The sequence below is a fragment of the Tetranychus urticae genome, chromosome 3 (genome assembly GCF_039701765.1).
Source record: "Tetranychus urticae isolate SD_2017Ah chromosome 3, NJAU_TeUrti_SD_1.0, whole genome shotgun sequence".
NCBI classification, from domain to species: Eukaryota; Metazoa; Arthropoda; class Arachnida; order Trombidiformes; family Tetranychidae; genus Tetranychus; species Tetranychus urticae.
In genome coordinates, this window is record NC_142960.1 from 13,301,714 (window position 1) to 13,317,637 (window position 15,924).

Sequence of the window (15,924 nt, forward strand, 5' to 3'; positions counted from 1 at the left end):
GATAGATTGTTAATACGGAGTTATGATTGTACACGTTAACATTTAATATAAATTAAATCCATCTTAACAAATTACATATTTAATTCCAATCAATGTCACCCACTAAATCATTAGCAGGATTATCTAAATAGAAATTCATATCAAAAAATTGTGAATATTCAGTACATTTAAGGCTTTGATTAGAATTAGATTTAATTTTGTTGTGGTCATTTTCTGAATTTATACCTAGTGAATTTCCAAGCATATCACACCAATTGAACCAATTACGATGATTAAAAATATGATTTATATCCTGAAACCACTGTATGCTTTGGAATCCTTTCTTTACTGCGATAATTGACCTTCGAACACGTTCACCATGATTAATATATAGTTGCTTTGACCAATTATATACTTCTACAGCCACACGTAATCGTAAACGGTAAATATAAAGTTCGCTAGCTGAAGATTCCATACCTTTAACAATAAAATCAGGAACCATATATATAAATTCAACGTACATTTTGCCTTCGAACAAACTGCCACCAATACAAAGACTTTTGTTTTTCAATTTTTCCAAATCTTTCATCTAGAATAAATAAATATTAGAAAATCATTTAGATCTTAAATTGTACATACATACCTTCATTTGTAGATATCTTTGTTCCACTTTTTCATAATATTTGAAGTATAAAGTCAAATACTTGATGGACCCAAAAACCTTTAAACGAAAGTAATTGTATTTTTTACCATCTTCACGATAGACATGATTTTGTATTAATTTGCCAAACAAGCATATGCTTTCATATTTATCAGCCTCGTAAAGCTCAGTAACATTTATGGGAACATGTATGCCTCTTACAAAATATTGTTGTCTCCGGCTAAATATATCAACCTGAAATAACAATGATGCATAAATAATTGAATTGTAAATATAAATGAAAAACACCAAACCTTTTTGTCAAGATTTACTTTGTCCACAATTTTTTGTTGATTAACATCCTGTGGATCTTTATCCGGAATATGAACAGATTCTATTGAACAGAACAGAAATAAAACGAAAATATTTAACTTAAATTTAAAATAAATAAAAAAAACCAAAAGTACCTTCTTTCGTTTTAGCTTCATCACCATGGTTAACACCAGAGTCTAAAAAATACAAACATTATGTAGATTAGATATACATTCTATAATATTTTATACACATAGTACCTTCTTTCATTGTAGCTTCAACATCGTAAAAACCAGAGTCTAAAAAATACAAATATTCTTTAGATTAGATATACATTCTATACATAAATGAATATACAGAGAATTATCATTAACAATATGTACCATTACCGTTTTTATTGTCCTCGCTTTCAAGACCATCTTCGGATCCTTCATTTTCTATGGACACAATACCTTCTTTCGTTGTAGCTTCATCACCATCGTTAAAACCAGAGTCTAAAAAACACAAACATTATGGAATTAGCTATACATTCTACAACATAAATGAATATACAGAAATTATCATTAACAATATGTACCATTACGGTTTTTATTGTCCTCGCTTCCAAGACCATGTTCGGGTCCTTCATTTCTTATGAAAACAGTACTTTCTTTCATTGTAACTGCATCACCAGCGTTAACACCAGAGTCTAAAAATACAAACATTATTTGGATTAGATATACATTCTATAACATAAATGAATATACAGAAAATTATCATTAACAGTATGTACCATTACCGTTTTTATCATCCTCGATTCCAGGATCATCTTCGGGTTCTCCATTTTCTATGCACACCATAAATACACATAGATAACTAATACACAATCATAAAAAATAAATACCTGAAATCTCTACCAGATTAGAATCCATTATTGACACCGTATAACACTTTTGTCTTATCTTCCTACTTTGCTGCCTCTTCTACCTTACCTTAATCTAAGGACATACAATAATTAAAATGAAAACAAAACACTGCAATGTTTACTTTTGCAAAGTTATAGTTATTGTTGTACTGCTATATCACCACAGCCACAATGTTACGTATAATTAAAAATGAACGATAGATGGCGACTAATAAAGTTTAATTGCATTTACATTATTACAAATTTAACAAGTAATTGACCAACGTGCTTATATTACGCTGGATTAAATTATGAAATAACAAACTTCTAGCATGAGTTACATGTGTAGGAGCATAATTATGAGAAATTCGCAAAAAGTAACATACAGCGAACAAACAGATATACATACCACAATCGTATGAATTTTGTTGTACAGGACCATTTAAAATGACAACTGAAGGATTGATCACTAAAGGTGAATGCAAGAGAACTGAATTGGCATAATTGATAGTAGGAGACATCGAATTTGTTGAATTTAGAGGATCATAATAGGATAATGTTGTACCATTAGGATTTCTTGAAATTACACATAAAATCCAATGCTCTGAATGACAAATAGGTAAAACAATATCATGATGATTTGGATCAGTATACCGTTGTCGAATATCTTGCTCCATATCAAGAAAATGCGCTCCTCCATTGTAAATAGTTAAAACACTTACAAAATAGAAACTTGGTAGAATGGAAATCGTATTACAATATTGATTTTTAAACAAATGCAAAAAACCATTAATAATATCTTCATGAAGATATAAATCATAAGATGACCTCGCGGTTTCAATATCCAAACTTCGTAGGGTATCATTACTAATACTGAAGTCACCAATATTGATAGAATTTTGTTGTTGTTCAACTTGTTGTTGATTTAATTGTTGTTCAACAATTAATGGTGAATTTTTTTGTTTCGGCTCTATTTTACTAGATTTTTTAATTTTTGGTCTAGACACACGGATATATTTTTGACCTCTTAATCGGGCCATTTCTTTTACAACATTTTCATTTGGTCGATAATTAAGTAGATATTCAAAACTGATATTTTCAATGTACAGCCCAGATAAATTTCTTAATCTACTTAACGCTACATAACCGGTTGCATCAAAATTTTTATCACTTAAATCGATCACCGCAGCATCAATAGTGCACCCTTGAACTTTATGAACAGATGAAGCAAAGCAAAGAATTAGAGGAAACATCTGCCGTTTTATTTTAGTACCATTACGTAAATCAAATTCACGTTCAACAGTCTTAACTAAAACAGTTTTATCAACCTTTTCAAATTTAACTTCAATTCCAGATGGATTACTATTACCGAGATAAGATTTAAGCCCAGGAATAGGCCAGTGAACATTTTTTACAACACCTTGTAACCCGTTAACCATGCCGGCTGTTATGTTAATATTCATAACAAGCATAACTTTGACTCCATCGCCGACAATTAACTCTGAAGGAAGACCTCCAGTATCTCGTACATTATCTCCTAACAAATTCTTGTGAATGGAACTTATTTCCTTACCCATATTTTTACCATTAACATAGGTATCTATTGCCTTAACAGTAACCAACTCAACTTTTTTTGAAGCTAACTTACCCAACATTACATTATTATAAGTTTTAACTTGATCTAATGTAGGATAAATATGAAGTATAGTAGATAAATACTCCTTTTGTTTTGAATTCAAGTTCAAATTATCAACAACCCGTGACGCTAACACAAGAAGTTGGTCATGGCTCAATTTACCCACCCTTAGACTATTACAAATAGACGTTAGAATATTATTTTTAGAACGATGATTAATATTTAATTCTAACAATTTAACATCTTTCCAAAAAATAAAAGCATCATCATTGGCAAAGATATGTTGACCTCTAACAGGCTTAAGTTGATGAAAGTCGCCAACAAAAATAACATTCATGTTTCCAAAATCACCATCTGTCCTACAAAATTGGTTACACCTTTGATTAATATAATTAAAATTAAGGGCACTAAGCATACTAATTTCATCAATAAATAAAAATTTAACAGATCTAAATTTCATTAACAAAAATTCAAATTTAGAAGACTCAATTTTATACAACCCATTGATGACATCGATTACTGGTAATTGAAAAATAGAATGTAATGTTAAACCTTCAATATTGCTTGCAGCGATGCCAGTTGGTGCACCAACAATAAAACTATTTACACCTAATGATTTTGCAAGAATATCAGTCATTATTTTTAAAACAAAACTTTTACCTGAGCCACCTTCACCAGAAATGAAACATTTAAAAGGTTTAGAATGCTCGAAAAAATAAACGGAACTTTCTTTAAAATATGTTAGGGCAGAAATCTGATCCTGTGAAAGCTCGTAGCATGAAATAACATTGTCAAAAGTAGATATAAAAGTGTCAATATTTATATCATTATCTAATGATTCCTCAACAATATTTGTAGAACTATTGTCATTTGTGATTTTCAATTCAATTTGCATATCCCAATGATGATTAAATATCATTTCAGATAACTTGTTAAAAAAAGGAATGTCTTTACACCTTACTAAATTATCATCTAAACATTTCTTATACCAATCGCATAAATAATCGCGTTTCAAATTATGTTCATCTTCATTTCTAAATGGTACAAAGCATAATAAAAATGTATAGTAATAAACATCTTGATTTTTTCCGGTCAATGAAAATAATTTAATAGCTGCATTTTTGTTCCTCTTATAAATTTTATATCCGACTAAATCAATAAGATAATTGCTGAGCTCATTTTCATTATTTTCTAATTCAATTTCACTGTCAGTTTTACCAATTCTGAAGGAGCTAAAAAATTCATACATACAAAGATTTTCAATTTGATTTGGTCTATTACAATATTTTTCAATTTGAGTATGACCTTTACTTTGGAACAACATATTACGTTCAACTTGAAATGTTAACTTCGGCCGCAGTTCAGGAAAATTAGTATTTAAAAAAATGACTGCTCTTGAAGCAAATCTCATAGCCATTCCACCTAATCGATAAACTGTTTCTTGAACACCTACCTCTCTATTGTTTAGAATCAACCGATGAATATTTTTAATTAATGTTTCAACATCTTGATTATTTTCAATATTTTGAGAAAGTAATTTTTTGATCTTTTTTGCCAAATCTGACGATTCAACTTTACAAATATATTTGGTAATATATGCAATTATACCATCTATACCACACACAAGTTGAATGTCCATATTGGCACACCATGCTTCTAATAAGAAAAAGTTATAATTATTAATAAACGTATCAGCAACACTACAAACTTTATACTGAACAAGAACATCTCCGGAATCATTTTTTGGCACAATTTTTGTAGCATCACACAAATTTCTTGGAAAGTTATAACGACATTTAGTCAACTTTCCTTTAACATAACAAGATTGCCTACATTCATGTTTCTGATATTTAGCTAAGTTGACACTAGCTGATGTAGAAATGATTGTATCAACTAATTCAAGTGATTCAGCTGAATCATATTCAGGCCAACCATCTAACCAAATCACTAAATGGTAATGAGGTGAACCTCTCATTTGAAATTCAACACGAACAAAATAATCAACTACTTTTCTAAAGAAGATTTGAGCACTACGTTTTATTAGGAAATGATTGAAAAAGAAATGAAACCTTTGATCGATATAGATTACAGTTCCAGTTGGATCATTATTAACCAATTCATATTTAAACTTATTATCAAGCATATTTGCATTTAAATCATCAAGAATTGTCTGATATTTTCTAAAATATAAAAATTTGATTAAATCATCCCAGCCAACTTCATTTGCAGAAAAAGTAATAAAAAAATTAGGAGGACCTAATAAACCAACTAAAGCTAACAAATCAGTTAAAGCTTTACGCCAATAAGTTGAATAACCTCTTAAAGATTTCATAGAAGTATGTAATTTAGCTTGCAATAAATTAGTCCGAGCTTCATTTTCAAAACGAGAAAAGAGATTTGTATTATTAATCGAAAGATCCTTTTCATAAGCTACTAATAAATAGTAAAGATATTCTTTACATTTATTATGATTTGAATTAAAATGGAAAACTCTTGTTCTAATATATGCTTTCAATTCAACTCTTTTCGTACTGCGTTTATTTGTAACTGCAAACTCTGGTGGTACCTTAATTTGATTCAAACTGATGAATCCACCCAATCCATAAGGAAAAAGATTTGGGAACGCCAATTCTTCATATTTTAATCCCTCATAACTGTTAAGGGGGTTAAATTTAGCCCTTTCAAAAACTATCATATTATTATTTGAACATTCATTAAGAACTTCTTCAACAGAATATTGTTTATCATCAATCGGTAACATTATACATTCATTTTCAACGTTTTCATTTGAACACGTATCTTCTTCTTCAAGATTTAATAGCTTATCTGACTCTAAATATATGTAATGTATAATGAATTTAGAAGTACGCTTAACTGAAAAATGTTCAACTATAAATTTGATAAATTTGCAAGAATCGACAAACTGAAAGATAATTCCTTTAGAGGATTTACTAGAATGACAACTACGACGCCCCGTTTGAGTATAACCATCTAGCCGAACAACAAAAAAACAAGTTAACCGAAAAAAGATAAAAGAATTTGACTCAATAGTAATCAAATACGGACGATTAGAAGGTTCAATTTGTACCAGAAATTTATCCAAATAAGCTTGCGGTGGATTAGTTAAACCAACAGCTTTCCCAATTCTAAACGAACAATCACTGCCTCCAATTTTAACTGAAAAAGACATAGAGGATAATGAAAAATTATGGCCTCTCTGAATTTGATTAGCTAATAACAAAGCGTAATCAAATGTTTTACAGGACCAAGTATCAACAGATTTACTTTTACAGAGAAGTGTAAAAACTAAGAATAAATAAAAGTAATTTTCCAAAATCAACTCTTTTTTACATAAAATATCAAACAAAACCAATGGTGACTTTGATAACAATATTTTGTATTCTTTTTGATCTACTGGTTTAAAGTTTTCTATTTGTATAATTTGCAAATTGGAACTAAAAACATTGTCAACCGTAACACTGGAATTGAAATAATGCCTATTATTTAATGCCAACCAATCTAAACAGTTTTTAATTTTCAATGGTTCAATAACATGTTTTTCAATATTATTGGAATTTAAATGTCGTTTTTCTAACATGTAAACTTCATCTTTGCCTAGAGCTCGAGGTAATGCAGAACTAACTTCTTGTAAATCTTGAGGAAAATATATAATATCCCCACTAAATTTTGTGTGATAAAAATTCCGATGCCCACGTACTAATTTAATAAATGGACTAACACGGCGAATACATTGAAATTCAGATTTCGATAAATTATCAAATATATCAACTGTTGCTTCACTTATAAAACCATTCAAAAAAACATTTTGTCTCAATTTACCTAATTTAGCAGACTTATAACAACTTAAACAAAGACAAATTAATTTGCCAACAACAAAATTCTCATCAAAATAAAGGTTTACAATTTCAATTTGATGCGGTAACGGATAAAACGGAATTGATAAAGCTAATTTTGTACGAAAAGCAACATCAACTAAAAAATTTTGCTTGTTACAATTAAATATACTTTTCAAACAAAGTCTACAAAAATCTGGAAGCAAACTATTATGTAAGGTCCTTTTATAAACATTCAAATCTAAACACTGAAAAAATGAAATTATGAATATTAAATGATATTCAACAAAATTAGATAAAATGCAAAACTTACATTCTCATAACTGTTTGTTTGCACAAATATATTTTTGTTATCTCTTGAATGATCCAAGCCTGAAACCAATAAGTTAGACGACATTAGCAAGTCACAATATGAATTTGAAAACTCACCATATACAAGAGATCTATTAGAACCAAAATCTTTATCACTTTTGCGTTTACATAGATCACCTACAAAAACAAATTAATATCATACTAATAAATTAACCATACTAAAACATACTTTCTTCGTTGTAATCCGCGTATTTTCGTTTGCAGCGATTTGAATTGTCAACAATTGTTGGTTTGTCATTTAATGGCATATTACCATCCAAGTAAAGAGAACTGCCACGATTGTCAATATAACCGTCATCTGCAATAATTGAATGTTTTAATAATAAAATTAAATACAAGATAATTATTAAACACACCTTTTGAATTGGAAAAATGTACAACGGCAGAACTATCATCATAACAGCCATAGGAAAAGTTGTTTCTTGACAAATCTGTAAATCGCAAATTATATCTTACATATACATTCTAATATAACAAAATATTTACATTCTATAATAAACATATACAATACCTTGATGCAACACTTAATATACATTCTACTATATTAAATACAAATAAAAATACATTCTATAACTTACCGTAGAAATTAGTGTTACTACCTAGATTTATCTGTCCATCAAAAATCAGATCAACCAATTTATAATCACCCGGCAAAAACGGAGCTAACAAATAGATATAAATATGATTTAGATCATCATTTAGTTAATCAATAAGACTTTACTTACTAATATGAGAAACCATTTTTTCATCCACTTTATCCGATGTGATATCAAGTAATTCTTCTTCATCTAAAGCACCGATCAATATTAGTAATATAATTTACACGAACTTAATTTATGCAAGAGAACACATACCTGAAATATCAGAAAGAACATATTGATCCATCACAATTTGCAGTCACAACCTTAATGTCTCATTTATAAAACAAAATTATATAACTAACAGCCTTTATAAAGGTTTACATGTGCCACCGAATCAAAAAAAACTAAATAAACCAGTTAATCCTTATTGTTGCACATAGCAATTAGTAAACAAATATACACAGTATAAGACATAAAATAAGTTGATTAGACAAAATTAAGTGCATATTGTTTTAATTTGTCATTACAAAATAAAAAGTACATATTATCAGATATTAAAATGTAGTTCCAATTAGACTCATAAATTTTAATATTCTAAAATTTTAATCATCAATTTTGACAATAGGAATATTTACATCTTTAGAAACATTTTCAAGAGGGAAAAGAGTTTCAAGGGACTTAAGCTGGAACTGTATTGCCTGAAAAAACATTGAACGTTCTTTATTAATTCCGTTCTGTTTGTACAAAACTTCCAATTGCTTTTGATTTTTAATTCTATTTTGGACACAATGAAGAAGCTTATTAAACGTATCTTTAGGATCATGAGTTCTTTTGTAGGATGAAGCGTTTTCAACTGATTGACCCTTTTCCAAACTGACCTTTCCACTTTTTGAATTAGTCTGCTAGATAAATAAAAGAGAATCAGATATTAAATTAACGATAATCAAATACAAACTAAAGTTACTAAACTAAATTAATAAAACAATTACCCTTTCAAATTCTTGCCATGCTAATTTCCTTTCAGCTTCACTTAAATCTTCCTCGGGTCGATTTTCTAGAAGAGAATCATGTTCATGAAAATTGATAATAAGGTCTTTAAAACGAAGAATTACATCAGCTAAAATGGGGTCGTTAGGTACATTAAGAATCGGTCTTTCCGATCTGGGATCAGGTGAAAACTTATACAATTGTTGAAGTTCATTAAATTTGAAATGTCGTGAAACTTGCAACTCGTCAACCACACGAACAAATAGACATTGTTTATTCACTTGTCGTTTATAAATTTGTTCTTCCATGGTTCCTTGTGCAATAAGTCGATAAATAAAAACAGGTTTGATCTGACCAAATCTATAAATCCTAAAAATTGCCTGAACATCGTGCGACGGATTCCAAGAAGCATCAAATATAACACACCGATTAGCACTAACCAAATTAATACCTAAACCTCCAGCTTTAGTTGACAAAAGGAAAAGACGAGCTCTAGGATTATCAGGACTATTAAAATTGTCGATATATGATTTTCGTAACCCACTTTTAACAGAACCATCAATCCTAAAATAATCAATACCAATCTTCCATGTATAAGAATTGCAAGTTGTTTCCTTGTTAAGCGCTTTGGCTTCAAGACTTTCCTGTATAAAATCAAGAGTATCCAAACTTTGAGTAAAAACAATCACTTTGTCCCCAATTTCCTCGCATTTTTCAAGAATATGAAAAAGAACCAACATCTTAGAACTCAAATCCACTTGAGCAGTGTCGCAGGACGACAATAAATGATCAAACCAAGAATTTTGAAACACATTGTAAGATTGAGATCCACTCTCACTTAATTCACTGGAAACATCGAATTCATCGGAATCACTAGAATCAAAAGTAGACATTGAGTCTACTTCATCAGGCATACTTGATTGTTTTTTATCCCTTTTAGCATAAACACGATACAAAAGGTCAGGATGGTTCCAAATAAGACGTAAATTTGCAAAATCTTCAAGAATAGATGATCCATCACATTTAGATACATTTTCCAGATAATGACGATATAACTCAATTTGTATTTTAGTTAATTTTATACTTATAACAAACTCAAATTTGGGTTGAAGATACGGTTTGAGAATAGTATAATCAAATCTTTGAACAAAACCATCAAGAAATTTGTGGAGTACATGGACACTTTTTTTCATAATAGCAACATCTTTAGGTGTAGAGTCAATGTGTTGACCGTTATTAATAGGGTTAACAAAGCGATTAGAGAATTCTTTTTTAGTACCGAGCAGGTAAGGCTTAACAAAATTCACCATAACATAGTATTCCTCAAGATTATTTTGCAGAGGAGTCCCAGTTAAAATTATACGCCGTAAAGTTGTTATTGAGCTTACTGCTGCATTGAAATTGCTTTGATTATTTTTAAGAAGATGTCCTTCATCAATTATAACAATATCAGGTCCAGGGCGAACAAGCGCTTCGATGAAAGTATCACAAATGCGTTTTGAACATTTCATTTTCTTTCCTTTGGGATTTACAAGTTGACTAAACAAAGTTAATCCACAAAGCAAAACACCACCACTTTGTCTCCAAGCCTTTAAAGTTTCAGCTCGTTTCAATTGAGTTTTAGAATCACTTAAATCGTACACAGAAAACACCAAAAGACCACCACCTCCCAACCATTGTTGAAATTCAGAGAACCAATTTTTGATAGTATTAACAGGACAAATGATTAATGCGTACTTTATGTGTTGGTTGATTACCCTATGAGTGAGCACAGTATGAAGAAAGGTTATGATTTGAAATGTTTTCCCTAAACCCATAGAGTGTGCCAATATACAACCAGATCCGTTTTGTTCCACCATATCAACGCTTTCAATAACGCAATCCCACATAAATCGAATACCTTTAACTTGATGAGGTTTCGCAAGTTTTACAAGCTCAGGATTAACTTCTACGATTGGTTCGTGATTAACTGAAGAAACCTCAAGAATTAATCGAGAAGAATTTTCGCCATTAACAAAAAATTCATTTTGACGCTTTTGTCTTTCAACAACACGAGTCCGCCTTTTATCTTCTATTAGCTTTGCATTTTGAGATGCTACAGTAAGCTCACTTTCACTAAAGACTTGTTTAATATTCTTGCGGCCTTTATACCTCTTAATGCGTATGCCACCATTATCACGTTCAGCTCCAACTTTTCGGACTGTTTCCAAAATAATATTCAATAAAGAAACCATTTCACTACCAGAATCAATTTTATGTAGCTTTCCAACCTCGAACTCCTTGCGTAGAAACTTTACGATGTTACTTTCAATAATTGCCTGAACTTCAGTGGTTGCAGAACTTTTTAAACCAACAACAAGGTGAATAGTAGCGGGATACCGTTTAGAATATAAACCATCTAAAAATTCTAGCTGGTCTACCGACAATTTGTATTGTTTGCCAGCATCAACAGGGTGCAGAATAAGTAATAAATCGACTAATATAGCTGCGTCCATATTTGATTTATCATCGAGATCCACAAATTGAAACCAAATGTCAGTAAAAATAACAAAAAAGCAACCTACAATGAGTGAAACAACAAACAATGAAAATCAAATATATAACAATCATACATAAGAAAACAAACAAACAAGTATAAAACATACCTTTTTGACGGTTGATTTGAAATTCCTGAGGACACTTATCAAAATAACGTAAAAAAGAGTTGGTTGATAGGCCACTATTATTAAAAACTGCCACAGATATTGTTGAATTCCATTTTCTTTTAACTGCTCTATGAGAACCATTACCCTCAGAAATCCTTAACCCTGCCATTACTGTAGAAATTATAAAAACAAATTAACAAAGAAAACAATTTACACCACAGTGACTTGTACCCAATTTAAAAGAGAACAATTGCGTTAGTTGTGTCTACATAATCACCAAAACAAAGGATTTTTGTCGCAACACATGTTAAGGGATAATATATAAATAAATATTGTCAACATTACAATTTACTATTATAGAATGTATGTTAAACCGAATAATAGAATGTATGTTAAATGGCATAATAGAATGTATGTAAACAACATAATAGAATGTATGTTAAACAGCATAATAGAATGTTGTAATGTCATTATTTTGTATAAACGAAATTTGTGTTCATATATAGCCATAACTTAAGAATGAAATAAATGTCAACATCATTATTAATACAAACTCGATATTTCCATAAACATCATGCTTGATACCAAATAAAATAAGTAAAAGACCACAAATAAATAGAATAGTAAATTTAATTATGCCAACAATTTATATGTGCAGGAATACAAGAACGAGACGCAATTTTACCTTTACAAAGACAGCAATAAATATCCAATAATTTAGCCTGCAAATGAGTATCTAATCTTGACTTTGCCCGAGACTTTAAATTAATAAATATACAAGTTCCTTTACACAGTGTACAAGAAAAAATATTCGTATTCTTAATTTTACCAATTGAAATATATTTCTTAATGATGTGTTTCTTTTCATGAAACGTTATGAACCTTTGCGTACCACTTTCAACCATTAAATATTTGAACTCGACATCCTTGTGTTTATATACATGGTGATAGGCCACATCAGGAATATATTGTTCAAGTAAACTCTCGTCAACAGAATCAGCGGCTGTAGTTGGCTGCGGACTATCATTGGCTGTAGTTGATGTAACCTATTAAAATAACGAAAAAAATAAATTAAAATATGACCAATGCAATGCAATGAAAAATTTCAATGCATATAAAACTACATACCTGATCTTGTTCAATGAATTCAGAGTCAAACTCATAATGGCTATCATGAATTTGTAATTCATCAGAACACTGTTGATCAATGTCCATTGATTCAACTAAAGATAACCCAGATTGGCCATTTAAATCAAGTGCATCATTTTGTACCATCGCGTCATCGCATTGATTACCAGCATCCAATTTGATTATAACTTTTGGTGGCACCAAAAGTGAACATTGAAGTTGTACATCACTTGATAGCACTACCTCGCACTGGGTACAAGAATCGAATTTATTTACAACTTCCAATATACTACATTGAGCTTCTGCATCCAATTTACTGACTACTTTGGGCGGTTCAAGAAGCGTACATTGTAGTTCACAATCTTTTGTCGTTGTATGAATTTGTTCAACTACTGGACTATCATCTAGATTAATATTTGAACTACTTGTCAATGGTTCCACATCATGATTTGAACTCTCCAATGAAACGACTTCATCTTCAATAGCTGGACCGTGCTTAAATTTTGAAAGAAAAGAAAAATATTCCTAACAGTTAGGAAAAAATTAGATTAGTATAATTATTACCAATTATTAAAATAAACAACTTACCTCTTTACGATAGAAAGTCAAACCATTCTTAATTAATTCCTCCAAAACTAATGGCAACGTATGAGTGAAATATAATTTAAATTTCTCTTTTAAAACATTTTTGTCTCTATCCAAACATACTTCCAATTCCATCTCGAAATCCAAGAGACAGATACCTTCAAACTTAGGACGATCGAACCCATAAAGGATATACATGTTCCAAAAGAACATTCGCAAGCAATCCATGTAAGCACTTATCCCTTCATGTTTGACCCATTTTTCGTAAATAACTGGAACAATGGTTTCCTGATAATCTTTTTTTGAAATATCGGGCACAATATTTAAATTTTCACAATAATGAATTAACTCATTATTAGCTTCAGACCAAGTCAAATCAGATGGATGCAGCCCACAAGAACGAAAAAGCATAGTCAAATCGGCCATAACCTGAATGATAAAGTATGATAATAAAAACTTTGAACACAATTAAGCTTTAGTAATTGAAAGTAAATATACTTACTTTTAACAATAAATTTAAATTATAAATTATAGTTATAAATTAAGTAACAACCGGCACAATTTTAACACTAATTATTAAGTAGAACTAGAATTATTAATTAGACTCTACTGCACTCTAGGGACGTAAAACGGCACTCTAAGAGTTTCCATGAACCCCACTCAATTTAAATAGTAAAATGTATAATATATTAAGTATAATATAATGTAAATACAAAATTGAACTGATTTAATGTCATCAACATTAATAAACTTGGGTGAAAACACATGAACTGAATGATCTGCTGAAACTTGGGACAATAATGTATCTCTTTTCATGTCGTCGTCGTTGTGTTTTAATTAACGTAAAACGAAAGATTTTACTCTTACATTCTATTATCTTTAGAATGTATTTTACAACATATTGTCATCACGCTAACGAATTGAACTTCCGTTCAAGAAAGAAACCGATTAATTAGAATCCAACAATCATATTGTAAATCTAATCTTGATAATAACATAATGTCTGATTAACTAAAACTAAATTACAATTTAAATTCTTCTCAAATCAAGTTGCTGTAATATAAGCGAGTTGATTAAACTCACATCATGTAAACCCGAGTGAACATGAAAAATACATTTGATCAAGAAGCTGGTGTTACAATTTAAAACTCTGGTTGCCCGAAATTGTTGTTTAATTTTCACCTTATTTCATTTATTCCTTCACAATTCAATTGCTAACAATGTTTCCAACTGTAATTAATATATATTTTACACTTACATTCTATAATCTTTAGAATGTATTTTACTGCAATATAATATACTTACATTATATAATGTACTTATACACATATCTTTTAGAATACATTCTACCCATTATAGAATGTATATGTCAAAATAAATTATACATATACAATAGATGAACTGCAATGATTGATTATCAATACATAAACCTGAATTTAACCTTACACAAAATACATTTAATATAAATTAAGTTTCACAAATTACATAAATATTTAAATCCAATCATGTCACCCAATAATTCATTAGCAGGATTATCTAGATATCTTCGTCAATACGGTTCTTGCTTTTTTTAGTTTGATGATCTTGAGTGATGACGATACACGTGTACTAGGAAACCATGTTAAATCTTTTCCAACATCATCTGTATCACCATCCGAAGAAGAATCTGTTGAATAAAATTCGACAGATTCAACAGATTTAGCTTTACGTGCGTTACAACTTTCCTTGTTTATGTTAACCGTAGAGTCTATTCCGCTAATTTTTGGTATCATATCATTTTGACACGCACAAAAATGACTTTTCAAAGCCCATTCATTTTCAAATGTGCGACCACATTCTGTTTTTTGGCATTTAAATCTTTTGAGAATTAATGTTGGTAATAGTGTTTGCCCTTGTACCAAGCTGCAAGATGGTTGTGAAGAAGACGATTGCGAAGAGCCAATTGGTGTAACTAAATTTTCGTCCTCTGCATCAAGTATACCTTCAATAACTCGCTGTAGATCACCCTCGATATCTTCTGTTATAGTTGATTCAGCATTCCCTTGGCTATCGTGTTTGGCGAAGCAATTGTCCTTCTCAGCTTTTGTAAAATAGGCAACTGAACACTTTTCACATTCAAATAATCCATGCATTAACGTTTGGTGAACGATGAGTTTGTGATGTTGGGTAAAGATGTATTTACACTCAAAAAAAGAACATTGAAATGTCACTACACCGGCTTTCACGATTTTATTAAAGGTTGGTGAAGAGGTTATTAAACTAGTCGAACACCTTGCGGCTCGCTCAGAGCGATATGGTCTGACACCATGTTTTGAAATTTTA

The 15,924-nt window shown here is 30.2% G+C and overlaps 2 protein-coding genes across 2 annotated transcripts; both read right to left on the minus strand.

The window, feature by feature from the left end:
* Positions 1–1,903: 1,903 nt before the first annotated feature.
* On the minus strand, positions 1,904–6,211 carry LOC149093400 (uncharacterized). Its single transcript, XM_089269340.1, has 4 exons — positions 5,016–6,211; positions 2,824–4,484; positions 2,224–2,418; positions 1,904–1,908 (listed from the first exon to the last, which is right to left on the minus strand). Exons 1-4 carry the CDS (start codon positions 6,209–6,211, stop codon positions 1,904–1,906), a joined length of 3,057 nt encoding a protein of 1,018 aa, XP_089125466.1.
* Positions 6,212–8,859: 2,648 nt separating this feature from the next.
* Positions 8,860–15,734, minus strand: LOC149093401 (uncharacterized). The gene is made up of 7 exons (XM_089269341.1): positions 15,159–15,734; positions 13,606–14,031; positions 13,018–13,512; positions 12,782–12,935; positions 11,890–12,060; positions 9,247–11,804; positions 8,860–9,156 (listed from the first exon to the last, which is right to left on the minus strand). Exons 1-7 carry the CDS (start codon positions 15,732–15,734, stop codon positions 8,860–8,862), a joined length of 4,677 nt encoding a protein of 1,558 aa, XP_089125467.1.
* Between the last annotated feature and the right edge of the window lie 190 nt (positions 15,735–15,924).

Bases quoted from the DNA above. Each gene is read 5' to 3' on its own strand.
- LOC149093400 (XM_089269340.1), bottom strand. From the start codon at position 6,211: ATGTTACCGATTGATGATAAACAATATTCTGTTGAAGAAGTTCTTAAT. The intron at 4,485-5,015 runs GTCAGATTTGGC...TGTACCATTTAG, and splicing joins TATATTTGTAAAGTTGAATC to AAATGAAGATGAACATAATT. The intron at 2,419-2,823 runs GTGTGTCTAGAC...TTTGTCATTCAG, and splicing joins AAGAGGTCAAAAATATATCC to AGCATTGGATTTTATGTGTA.
- LOC149093401 (XM_089269341.1), bottom strand. From the start codon at position 15,734: ATGCATGGATTATTTGAATGTGAAAAGTGTTCAGTTGCCTATTTTACA. The intron at 12,936-13,017 runs GTATGTAGTTTT...TTATTTTAATAG, and splicing joins AATTCATTGAACAAGATCAG to GTTACATCAACTACAGCCAA. The intron at 12,061-12,781 runs GTACGCAAAGGT...TAATTTCTACAG, and splicing joins ATATTTAATGGTTGAAAGTG to TAATGGCAGGGTTAAGGATT.